This window comes from Mercenaria mercenaria, chromosome 16, assembly GCF_021730395.1.
Source record: "Mercenaria mercenaria strain notata chromosome 16, MADL_Memer_1, whole genome shotgun sequence".
Taxonomy (NCBI): Eukaryota; Metazoa; Mollusca; class Bivalvia; order Venerida; family Veneridae; genus Mercenaria; species Mercenaria mercenaria.
Window position 1 is genome coordinate 49,958,933 of NC_069376.1, and position 12,983 is coordinate 49,971,915.

General features: G+C 33.9%; 1 protein-coding gene across 1 annotated transcript in view; it reads left to right on the plus strand.

Moving 5' to 3' along the window:
• LOC128549335 (uncharacterized) overlaps window positions 1-11,352 on the plus strand; it is a 31,980-nt gene extending 20,628 nt beyond the window's left edge. Inside the window, exons 3-5 of the mRNA XM_053525935.1 lie at window positions 1,495-1,765; window positions 2,362-2,696; window positions 11,254-11,352. Of these exons, the coding sequence (XP_053381910.1) occupies window positions 1,495-1,765; window positions 2,362-2,696; window positions 11,254-11,352 (705 nt within the window). The remainder of the gene's footprint in view (window positions 1-1,494; window positions 1,766-2,361; window positions 2,697-11,253) is intronic.
• Window positions 11,353-12,983: the final 1,631 nt, after the last annotated feature.

Genomic DNA, 12,983 nt, shown 5'->3' on the forward strand with positions numbered 1-12,983 from the left:
TCGCTAACAGTTTCTCTAATAGCAATAGGCTTTGAAAGCGAACAGCATGGATCCTGACCAGACTGCGAGAATGCGCAGGCTGGTCTGGATCCATGCTGGTTGCAAAGCCACTATGTTGGTTTTCTCATGGCCTGGCTCAATTATGAAGCAGCTGTCCAAATAGATGCTGCGCATAAGTACATGGTTAAATAAGCACTACTTCAATAATAAAGGGAGGTAATAAAAAATGATGGATTCATTAGTATTTTATACTATTTTAATCATTATTCAGACCTTAGACAAGTATGTTAGAAGACAATTATTTAAAATAAGATTTGACAAAAAGTTAGAATATTTTAACAAATATAACAGAAAAAAGTGGCAGTCACATTATAAACAAAGGAAACCTACCCCTTAATAGTTTGAAGTTGAAATAAATACCATAATTATAAGATAGTTTTTACATGTAATTCAGGTAGGACAGTAGTAACTAAATTTGAGGGATTGTTAGACATTTTGTCTTAGCACTGTAATTGTCATGTTATTAACTCCTTGTGAAATTGTTAACATTTTTGTGGTTTTTTTATGGTGGCAGTTTATGAAATTTAATCCCAACAAGTAAATCTTGTTAAAAAAGTTCTAAATTTTGACATCCACAATATTAAAAAATTTGCAGTCTGTTTTGGCAGAAACCAAATAAATCTTACACCAGCAAAATTTAACAATTCTTTGATACCTTTTGATATACAAAATGAATAAAAATCTATTGTCATAAAAGCTATGAATCAGACACTGAAAGATTCTGCAGTAGTAAGCATCTGTTGCTGAGAAATTGTATCGAGTTTGTTGTTTTTTTATTGGCACATTGATCTCTTCTCCATGAATTCAATTTCTACGTTTTATAGATCTGTAAAAAGAAACTTTTCTCTTTATAGGACAAATATTCTAGAATTAAGTTATTGATTGTTTACCTAATTGAGAAAATAGTGTTTTATTAAGGATTCCTGTGTGAAATTAAAAGATTGCAAGAAGATATCTTATATAGCTGATGTTGCATATTGAAATTGGAAAGAGAATGTTTCTTGTACAGGAAATGTACTGGGTTTTTATGTATTGAGTATATAAAGTAAATGAAGGAATGAGATTCTATTTGTTTTGATTTGTTGGGTTTCAAGTTGCACTGACCACAGTGGATTTTCCAGCTTCTTATGGTGCAGGTAGACACCATTACCCCTTGTGGCATTATTTAGGGTATTGTAAAACTTTTGACTCGGCTTATAAGATGGCTTGAAAATTTGACATGTGACAATATGAACAGTGCTTATACCCATAGGTGAGGGGCAAGTGAATGAAAGGGAGGGAACTTAACAACTCAGCTGTGAAAGGTATGCAGTAACTGTGTTAAGTATACATTTGTATCATGATCAAAAGTAATAAGTGTTGATGATTCGGAATGTGATAGTGCTTTGTAAGGGAAGTTGTTGAAATATTATCGATAGATTTGTTTGTTTTTAGAAAAACAGAGCCAGTCTTAATGTGGAAAGAAATACAAGCAACAACAATGGAGTGTGGAGTAAAGACATAAACTACAAGGGAAAATATTTTCCAGATTTGAACAATTTTAGAATGTCGTTTGGAACACCATCATACCCGTCGCCGCTTGACAGAATTCGATCCAGTAATCAAGGGAATAATGCATCGTTTGAAGCGAACCAGTCTTTCCCAAAGACGTCGAAGACAAAACTTAAAGTTCCCACAAGGAAACTTCATTTAGACAACTTTAAAGGTAAGATTTTGGTAGTTAGTAAAGTTTTACTAAATTTTGTTTTCTGATGATCAGGCAGAATGTATACTCAAAATGTTCACAAAATTTACGTGCATTATATTTTCATAGGACCCTCTTCTCTTTACTACTAGGTCATATCTCCTTATATAGTAAAAAAAGGTCCTAAAATTGTACTGTAGAGGACAAAAAATTCTTACTTAGAAAAGTTGAATATTTGATTTATTATTCACCATTGCAGTATCTTTTAAAGGTTAAACCTTAAAATGAATTACAGAGGAACAGTTATTCTTTTCTTCAGAAAGTCTGGAACTCTGTAGAAAACACTGGTCCCATGTCCTGAAAACGAAAGAAGCGTTTTACTGATCATGAAGTTGATTGCAAAGAAGTGTTGTTATATCCGTTTGTTTAAAAAGATGAAATATAAAGATCAAAGAAAATTGTATTATATCTCATTTTAAACTGGACCATTCTAATATGGCCTTTGGACCAACATTTAGCTTTAGAATGATTAAAACAGTGTGCAGCAAGTTCATCTAGATGCTAGATGAGAAAACAGGAGTATTTCTAGACTTATCTAATGCATATTTTATTTACAGGTTCAGAATTGAATGATGTAAGCTTTTCCTCGGGATTCCCTAAGGGAGCTTACAACCATTTGGCTGACAGGAGCTTCGATCAATCTCCTCTCGATAAAAGTATGAACCAGTCTGGACATTCGTCATCAAGGGAAGTAAGCCATATTTCGTCAAGGGAAGTAAGCCATATTTCATCGAAGGATAGTAGTATGAATGCTTCATCAGGGGAGAGAAGTATGGCTGATAGCTGGTCTTTCTATAATCATATTGGGGGCTGCGATGTTGGGAACACCCTACCGTCCACTGTGCGTAACCCAAACAAAGCCTTGTGTACGATAAACGGAAAAACGTCAGAGGTATGTTAACGTGCAAGTGAAGTTTTCATTGACATCTTTTTCAGTCTTGCTCATTTAGTTTAAAAATCCTTTTTAACAAACTTTAAGGTAAAACAAATAATACAGCACATCATTCCAGTCAAACTAGAACACAAACCACCTGTTTGTACAGCATTTCTGTGAAAGTGAAATAAAATATTCTCCAATTAAAACAAAATGTTTATTAATGGATAGAGGCAATGAAATCATCAGCTTTAAGAAATCGAATAGGATGGGGCATAGCAACTGCTTTTTCTACATAGCTGTAAATACTTCAGCCTCTTTATAAAAGCTCTGTTTTGTGATTAGGCTGACATATACAAGTATGTGTACACTCCAAAGGAATAAATTCTGGACAATTTTGAGAATATTTTGCATGATATTGGTAAAATGTAAGATAAGCACGAAATATTAATATCTGATATCAGGCATATTCAGTAAATAAATGAACAATGCATTATCTGATATTTTAGTTGCTTGTATAACAGAATTATGATCAACAGGGAATTGGGACGAACAATTTGTATCTCGCTTGAAAAACTAATTGGCAGTTAAAATGAAAAAAAACAAAAACAACTACATATTGACAGTGGTAGACAGTCAAGGTTGCTGCAGAACTGATGCAACTTTCTCGTAACAAAGCTAATTTAAAACCTATAAAGTATAGTAGCAGATCAATGATGTGACCCAGGTGTGTTTGACTTGTTTTGACATTTACTTGTCTTGGAATGATGGCAGTAAACTCATTGATTTTTACCCTGCATGTTTAGAAGTATGACAACATCTGTGACAAAGTCATTTCAGAAAAGTCCATGACATTAATGTACTCTCCTAGGCTAGACAAAATTAAATGTAAGCTTGCTGTCGGTCAGTCCCTATATTCCTAAAAAAAAATTAGATATTTTCTTGATATCTGCCTACCACTTACCTCACTACTCATCTCTATGTAACATGTGTAATGAATAATTTTCTTGTAATTCTAAACATTTTCTAGGAAAAAATAAAATATTCGAGTTTTTCTTCTCCTATTGCAGATAACATACATTTCAAATCTCAGATATACTGTGGAATCATTTAATTTCATGGGCATAAACTTTTGGTTTTGGTCAAAATGGCTTTTTTCCATAGGATAGCGATTTGAAGATTTCAATTTTGGAAGATGAAATGAATTGGAATTTACTTTTTTTCTTGGGATTAAATGTTATGGATTGTCATAACCACAGGATCCATGTAAATAATACATCCGCCAGGAATACACTAACGTAGAATTCCTTTTGAAGTCATCCAAGCTTGTTCAGTCTAAGCTATTTTCTATCATCTATCTGCTTTAAGGTGAAAGGTCAATACTCCCTGTCCATTTTATGTCCTCTAAAAGTGTGGAAAAACTTGCCATACACAGCAGGTCTGCTAGAGGTCAGTGAAGTAGATACATAACAGAGGTCTTTGGCCAGGGTTGTTTTTTTTTCCCATCAGCAGATTTTTTTTTAAAAGCTGTTTTCCCCTGTAATTTAATTTACATCATAACTTTTGTTCCCCATTTGCCTTCATATCAAACTTTAAAAAAAATCTGAATAAGAGTTGATGGTGCCTTCCAGTCTTTGTGAAAATATCCTGTTCATTGATTCACTATTTCCTAAGTTTTGTTAGATTTGAAAAAAAAAATTGATGATACATTTTAAGTACCATATTGGGATTACATTTCTTGTAATGATCAGTATGTTATTTGGTCTTGTAAGTAACTCTTCTATTAAGATTCTCATGTTAGTGTGAATGTATTATTACTCCTTCGGGAGAAATTTTGATGGATTTCTTGGTTGCATAAAATAACATTTGTATTTTACCATTAAAATTTAAAATCAACAAGTTCATGTTAAAATAGCAGTTCGTACTTTTTTCGTTTGATTTTTTTTTTCAAAAAGCTGAATATAGAAGGGAAATGATACAAAGGTCTTATCTTTCGGTAAGTTCACCATGCACTAAAGGTTTAAATTAAAATGTTACGCATACATTATAGACCGTTCTAATTGCAATGTAACATTCAGCATTTTGAAATAAATACATGATGTGTACCGTACAATTATACCAACGTTTTAGCATTTTTCTTCATGGTATGAAAGTTCCTAAAGGGTGGAAAAGGTGTAAATTGTTTATCTAATATGATAGAGAGTATTAGAATAGCAAAACACAAGTCAAAGTCAAATGTTTTATTGGCATCATCGCAACGGCGGTTTACACATTTATATACAATAATAAAATAACAGAAAAGTATGATAAATACAATTTTCATGTTAATATTACTGAATGATATCAAATTGACATACATTATCAAAACATTAAACACATGTTTTAACAAAATTGTATCCCCGTGTATATAAAGAGTGTAAATTGCATTATTCATTATCATGCCGTGAATTCCCGGTCAAAATTACCACTTTAGATTTTCGCAGTAGAGAACTGTGGCAAGTCTATATTTGCATGTAGTTTTCGTGTGGCTATCGGTGTGTAACATTAACCTATTCGCATTGACCGTTAATTATAGGCTATAGCATTTATTTTTGTCCATGGGTATTTAACAAGTTAGAAGAGTTAAAGACCCACCAATACCTAGTGGTCTACCTTTTCCTCCCACATGAACTTTGTGCAAATAATTCTGGTAATACTGGTATCATACAAATATTCTACAAGATGACAGGTGGACAAGCTCAGTCTGGTTTTCATAACTTCATCTGCAAACTTACTCAGTCATTCTCTTCTCAGTATAGTTTTATAAAAAATAGAATAATAACTATCTTACACTGTATATAGAAACAAAGTGTGATCTAAACTCACCTTAATACATGAAGTACCGCGCATACTACTACATCAATTGAATAATATATTTAGTAATACATTGTCTTAGCCTTATATCTGTTACTGTCAAACTGTAATTAGACACTTGTTATTTCTCATTTCTCCATACCCATACAAAAATGTATAATTACAATTATGGAACAATCTAGCTGAAGTACTTGATCTTCTAAACGAAGATCCGAGAATGACCCATTCTTAATCGTCTTCTGTACATTTTGATTTCCAGAATTGCTATTTTTATTTTACGCAATTCTATTTTTGTTTATTTTAACCAATGAGACGATTTGTTCGAATGTCAAAGATTAAGAAAAATGTGTAGGCTGTCAGGGACTCGAATCCGAGACCAGTCGCTTACAGAGCAAGTGCTCTACCGACAGAGTAAACGCTTTACCGACAGAGCTAACCGGCTGACACTTAACGTTATAAAAAATGTAACTATCAAAAACCCATTCTAAATATAGATTTTTTATTCTTACAAAATGTTGTAAGTAATCCTTCTGTCTGGCTAACGGAATGGTCGTCAGAACGAGGCTATCAATAGCACGTTTTCAGATCCTAAGTATAGCGTAATAGGAGTCAGACAGCATTATGGAAATACAAAAGGTTACAGTTAGTTAGTGGTGTGTCTTTAAGGTAACTTGACAATAGCCACTACTGACCTTGACATTTTAAAGGGATAAGACAAATATATATAACTCTCAAAGTTAGAATTGAAGCTCAAACAAGAGATGGCACTATTAGTGACAAACGCTCCCGAGGTTTGTCAAAGAATGCTACAGTTTGATGCGCAAAATATGCCAGAATAGTTAAGGTATGACTAATTTTTCGACAAGAGAAACAATTTCTCCGAAGGTAACCTTGACTTTAGAGCTAGGACCTGGGTCTTGAACATGACACACTAACTCATCATAGGGAAAATTGTGACAAATAATGTTTGATGATGGCAGAGTTATTGACTGGACAAGAAACATAAATGTTAGCTTTTTAATCTAAGTTTGACTTCGAAACTAGAGATTTTGGACTTGCGTCTGACACGTCAACGTTTATGCCATGTAATTTTAAAATGTCTTCATCGACGGAATAGGTATGGAACTGACAAGAAACACACCATGTAAATCGTTAACCTCTAAATGTGGCATCGATCGTGGAGCTAGTGGTCTGGCTGTTATGCACGAGACGTTTTCTCGTTATCGGGGAATATTTCTGCTAATTAATTTCGAAAATTCTTAATTAATGACAGAGTTACGAACCGGATATGAAACAGACCCTTTTAACCTTTCACTTGACTTCTAAGTGTAAACTTGGTCTTGGAACTAGGGGTCTGGGTCTTGCGCGTAATCATTTTGTGGGGTCGAATCTACGTGAGTTTGTTTCATGTTTTGTCTTTGTGTGTGTGTGTGTGTGTGTGTGTGTGTGTGTGTGTGTTTTCTTTTCGTTTCCATTTTCATTCCCATACTTTTTGTTTCATTCTTTGATGGTTTCATTCTTTGATGGTTTGTATTTGTATGTATGCCTTTATATAAAACAACAGTATGTTTATTATTTGCATGGCTTAAATGCATGCATTTAGTCAATATCATCTTTGATATAATGGTAAACTTTTCTGACCTGCCATATCGGCTTATGATAGTGTTGTCACATAGTTCATGAAGGAATCTAAATGTTTAGGAGAAAAAAAATAATTTCGATGGTGAGTTTCGAACCCACACGGTAAAAGATTTGTTTAACATGGACTGTATGCTTTACCACTGAGCTAATTTGCAATTGGTACAAAATCTTAAAATATTTAGATTGTAACATGATTTATAAATGACAGAGTTACGAATCGGATCTTAACCTTTCACTTGACTTCTAAGTGTAAACTTGATCTTGGAGCTAGTGGTCTGGGTCTTGCGCGTAACACATTGCCTCCTTATGGTAAACATTTATGCCAAGTTGTTTCAAAACCCCCTCATAGATAACAGAGTTATATATCGGACACGTAAAGATCTATTATGATATGACTTCTAAATATGACACTAACTTTGGAGCAAGGGATCTGGGTCTTGCGCGTGACACATTGTCTGATTATAGTTACCATTTATGCCAAGATATTTCAAAATCCCTCAATGGATAGCAGAAATATGGACCGGACACAAAAATAACCCTGTTAACACCTTGACCTTGGAGCTAGGGTTCTCATTTTGATAAGCATTTATGCTAAGTACTTTTAAAACCTCTTGATGAATGGCAAAGTTACGATCCGGACACAAAAGAGACTGTTTGACTTCTAAGTGTGACCTTGACCTTGTAGAAAGGGGTCTGAGTGTTACACATGAAACGTCGTCTCATTAAGGTTAATATATTTATGCCAAACTATTCTCATGGATGACAGAATTACAGCACGGACAAGAATTTACAAAGTTACGGTCGGCATTAAAATCAAAGAACATACTGTAGTGTAAATAAAAAGTTATTTGCTGAAACATATTTAAATGATGTAAGGATGTTATCATTAAATAAAATCCTAAATTTATCTAATGTTTTTTTTTTTTTTTTTTTTTTTTTTTTTTTATTTTAATAGATATTGATATTTACTTAATCACTTAATAACAACATAATATATTAGGCCCTAACAAAATCTGAAAAATAGTTTCCTCAGAAGCAACGAGGACAAAACAAATAGTAAATATTGCAGACTCGATTTGACTGATACTAATCCCCAATGATAACGTGTTTCCCGCCGAAACGCGAGGACGAGTCTAATTCATGATAACTGATGAAATAACCATTCATAATACTTGCACATTACTTGACAAGCAAATATTAGTATTTCTTTCATTTCAAATATCCAGTAAAAGTATATGGCAACATAGCTCAGTGGGATAAAATGCAGACAATAATTGGGTGTAAGCAGATCATTTTGTGGGTTCGAATCCTCACGAGGGTTTGTTTTTTGTTGTTTTTTTTTTCAGAATTTTGTTTTTGTTTTTCCTTTTCGTTTTCTTTTTTGCTTCCGTATTTTTGTTTCTTTCTTTGATGGTTTATTGTCGAGCACGCTTGCGGTGAGCTCGATATAGTCGCCACTTTCAGTGTATGTGCGTGCGTGCGTCTGTCCGATTTTGTCCGGACCATAACTTTGACATGCATGGACCAATCTTGTTTAAAGTTCGCATTAATATTTAACTCAATGAGAATGCGTGTCATGCGCAAACTCCATGTTCCTATCTCAAAGGTCAAATTGAAGTTTGTCCGGAGCATTTCTCCTTCAGGCATGGTAGGATTTTGATGTAACTTGGCATGAATGTTCACCATTATAAGACGGAGTGTCATGCGTAAGAAGCAGGTCCTTAGGTCAAAGGTCAAGGTTGCACTTAGAGGTCAAATGTGCTGGTGGGCTCGACATTCTGCCTGTGGGCATACTTGTATTTGTATATATGTCTTTATATAACACACTAGTAAGTTCATTATTTGCATGGCTACGTGCATGCATTTAATCAATATCATCTTTGTTGTGTAATAAACTGGAAATATTTAGATTGTAACATTTTAGGAAAATGTTGAATTCCCTATGTTCCATTTTAATCTATTTATAGTCATGTTTGTAAATATCAAGTTATCGTTGGGGCATAGTAGTTGGTTTAATTTGTACGCTAGTCAGCAGTGTACATGTATTTAGATAATTTACAACCATGCTTTGCACGGAATGAATTTGCAACCATGCTTTGCACGGAGTGTCATGGATCAGAGGGATAGACTGGCTATATTCATCACTAAAACCCGGCAAACTGTATGAAATCTAAAGTGGTAGGATATTCATGGCATGTGATCCTGCATATTGTTTGAATTTGTTGATATTAGGACAAGTACAATAATATCTTGGTAAACATTTTTTTCTCAAGTCATTGTAAAAAGGGCAAACTAATGAAAAATGATACTTTGTTTCAACTTGATTCGTATTACATTTGAACAAAAACGTTGGCTTCCTTCAATATTTCTAAACCTACCCTCTTCATTAGCTACTTTATTTGAGGAACATCTAAACCTTGATAATGTTATATGATGTTTCACAATATTAACATAAACTGGATATGTTTCTTGAATAAATTCAATTTTAAATGCATTGTAACTGTCCAGTTTAGAAAAGGTAATAATTTCTGCACACCATTGTTGCAAATCATATATTCTTTGTATGAATGTACAGACTTGTGCATTTGTAACATTTTCATTACTCCACAAAAATTAAAAGCCTTAGTCTGACAAAAAATTTTAACATGGTAGACCATGTTATATATCATGTATAATAGACACATAAAACCACACCTTTATGGCATAGCTAAAGTGCTACATCAGGTATATTGTAATATTGTTAACCATATAGTGAGTAATTCAGGATTGTATCTTATTGAGTTTATATGCTATATATATATTTAAAACTATAAGTAAAACAATGCAGTGTTTGTCTCTCATATTAATACACAACAAATTGGTGACCAGCGAGGATATGTGTGATTTTTTACATTTCATGGATTTAACCCATTACTAACATGTAAACTGTGTGTTAATTCTTAGTGTAAAAATGGCTGGATATAGTGTCAAATTCGAACCATATGATGAAAATGTGGACTCATGGATTTCGTATGAAGAGAGGCTCGTACAGTACTTTAATGTCAATAACACTGAAGATGAAAAAAGGGTATCTATATTATCAACTTTTAATGGAGGGAAAACTTATAGTCTGTTGCGCAACTTGTGTGCGCCAGAGAAACCATCGGACAAAAGTTACGATCACTTGTTTAAACTCTTAAAAGATCACTTGGCACCGAAGCCGTTGATTATTGCTGAAATGTTTCGTTTTCATAAAAGAAACGGAGGAACATCCGAAAGCGTAAATGAGTACATGAAGACTTTAAGGTAATTATCCAAACATTGTGAATTCGGGGAAACCTTAAACGGAACACTACGTGACAGATTCGTGTGTGGTCTAAAGGATGAAAACACACAAAAGAGATTATTATCAAAAAGTAATCTGACATTACAAAAGGCCGTAGAGGAAACCGTTGCAATGGAAACTGCCACAAAGGACGCTTCTGAGTTACGTACGACCGTTGACCATGTACATAAGACTGTCAAATTAAAGAAATTTCCGGGCTAACCGAAAAAGACTGAGAAAACAAAACAAAGTATACCAATGTTTGATCCGTGTAAGCACTGTGGTGAGAGTAATCACCAGGGAAGCAAACGTTTTTATAAAAACAAACTGTGTTCATTTGCAAGAAAACGAGACACATAAAAAGTATGTACAAATTGAATAAGCTAACCCGTCGAGCGTCATTTTGGTTGGTTATGATGAAAGTGACATATTATTTGTCAATTCAGTTACGGAAGATAGGATAATAAAATATGGATTACACCGGAAATTGACGGCAAACCTGTCCTGATGGAACTTGACACAGGATCTGCTGTATTTCTTATGTACATATACGAATTCCGAAAATATTTTGGAAACGCGAAATTGGACAAACCTACTTCAGTGTTGAAAACGTATTCCGAAGAGCAAATTAAGCAGGCAGGTACGAAATCGGTAAATGTCAAGTACAATAGGCAATCAAAGATAATGAAGATTTGTGTTGTTAAAGGCAACTGTCCAGCTTTGTTTGGCAGAGACTTGTTACATCATATTACGCTTGTTTGGAAAAATATTGTTCAGGTAAATGCTGTTGACAATCAAACAATACAGAGTCGTTTAAACGACATACTGAAGCATTACGACCCAATGTTTTCTGAGAGTATAGGTAAAGTTAATTAAAGGTATGCAAGCTACCATATCGCTAAAAAAAATTGCCACGCGGAAATTCATTAAAGCTAGACCAGTGCCGTATTCATAAAAACCTAAAATTGAGAAAGAACTGGACATGCTAGAGGCACAAGTAATTATTTCAAAAGTGAACACTTCCGAATGGACATCACAAATTGTTCGAGTTGTCAAGCCAAGATGTGAGAATTTGCGGAGACTTTAAAGTGTCTGTCAATCAGGAGATATCTGTTGACAAATACCCACTTCCAAATATACAGGACATGTTTGCGAATTTATTGAATAGTCGGGTATTCACAAAACTGGATTTAAGACTAACACTTAATACTCATAAAGGGTTTATTTGATGGATAGGTTAGTTTATGGGGTATCGTCAGCACCTGCGATTTGGCGACTTACCATGGATAAAATCTTGCTAGGTATAGACGGCGTTCAGTGCATCCTGGATGGCATGGTTATAACGGGACGGACAGACGAATAGCACTTGACAACGTTGGAGTTACTTCTGGAAATATTTACAAGAATATGGATAACATGCAAAACTAAATATGCATTCTTTCAAGATATAGGGGGCGTGAAAGTTGTACATTCCATTACCTCTCATGAACAGACTCAACCAAACCGTGTCTCATATTATTCTGCTTGGTTGTATTCTATGCTTCCAAAGGATCTTCTAGTCAAGTCAAGTCAAGTCAATATTTATTTATTGTCGGTAGATAAAAATAACATTATAAACATAAGCTTCTTGCATGTTTTATTGACCTAGTTATATAGTTATCGACCTAATATACACCAGCTTCGACCTTCATCTAGATTTCATTGAGGCAAACATCGGACAACGATTTATGAAGATCATCAAGTAGTAATTGTGGCCTTTAGAGTGCCAACAAGTTTCATTTTCTGTAATTTGACCTAGTGTCTTAGTTTTCGATGAAATATAGTCCAGATTTGTATTTGACCAACTTTCCGTACAGTCAAACATTTTGACATAGTTTTATCAAGAACAGGTCGAAAATGTGGCCTCTTGTGTGTAAACAAAGTTTTCTTATTATTTGACCTAATGACTTATCTTTGACCCCATACATCTCGAATGTGATCTAGATTTCATAGAGACAAATATTGTGGCGAAGTTTTATGAAGATCAAGAAGAAAATAAGGCCTCAAGAATATTAAAACATTTTTTCTATTATTTGAACAGGTGGTATAATAATTTACCGTAGATAACCAAGTTTCAAATTCTCAAATATTTTATTGAGGGTAACATTCCGACAAATTTTCCGAATAATGATTATGACTGGGAAGAGATTGTGACCTCTAGAGCGTTTACAGTACTATTGACGACGCCAGAAATGTGGCAATCATAATAATAGCTCATTTTGATCTTTTTGTCACAAACAAATAGCCAATACTTACCGGCAATTAACGTGTCACCTCGTGTCAATTATGTTGTTCACAGTTTGATCTCGGTTAAAGATAATTCTCAATCTTTAATTAGTATCATAATTTTTGTGATTTATAAACATTTCTTTCATCAAAATACTTTTAAATTTATATGAAATTAATTTTGTTTGAAAGAAAAATAAACCATCGATCATTTACGGAACATAACGGCAATCTTAGATTTT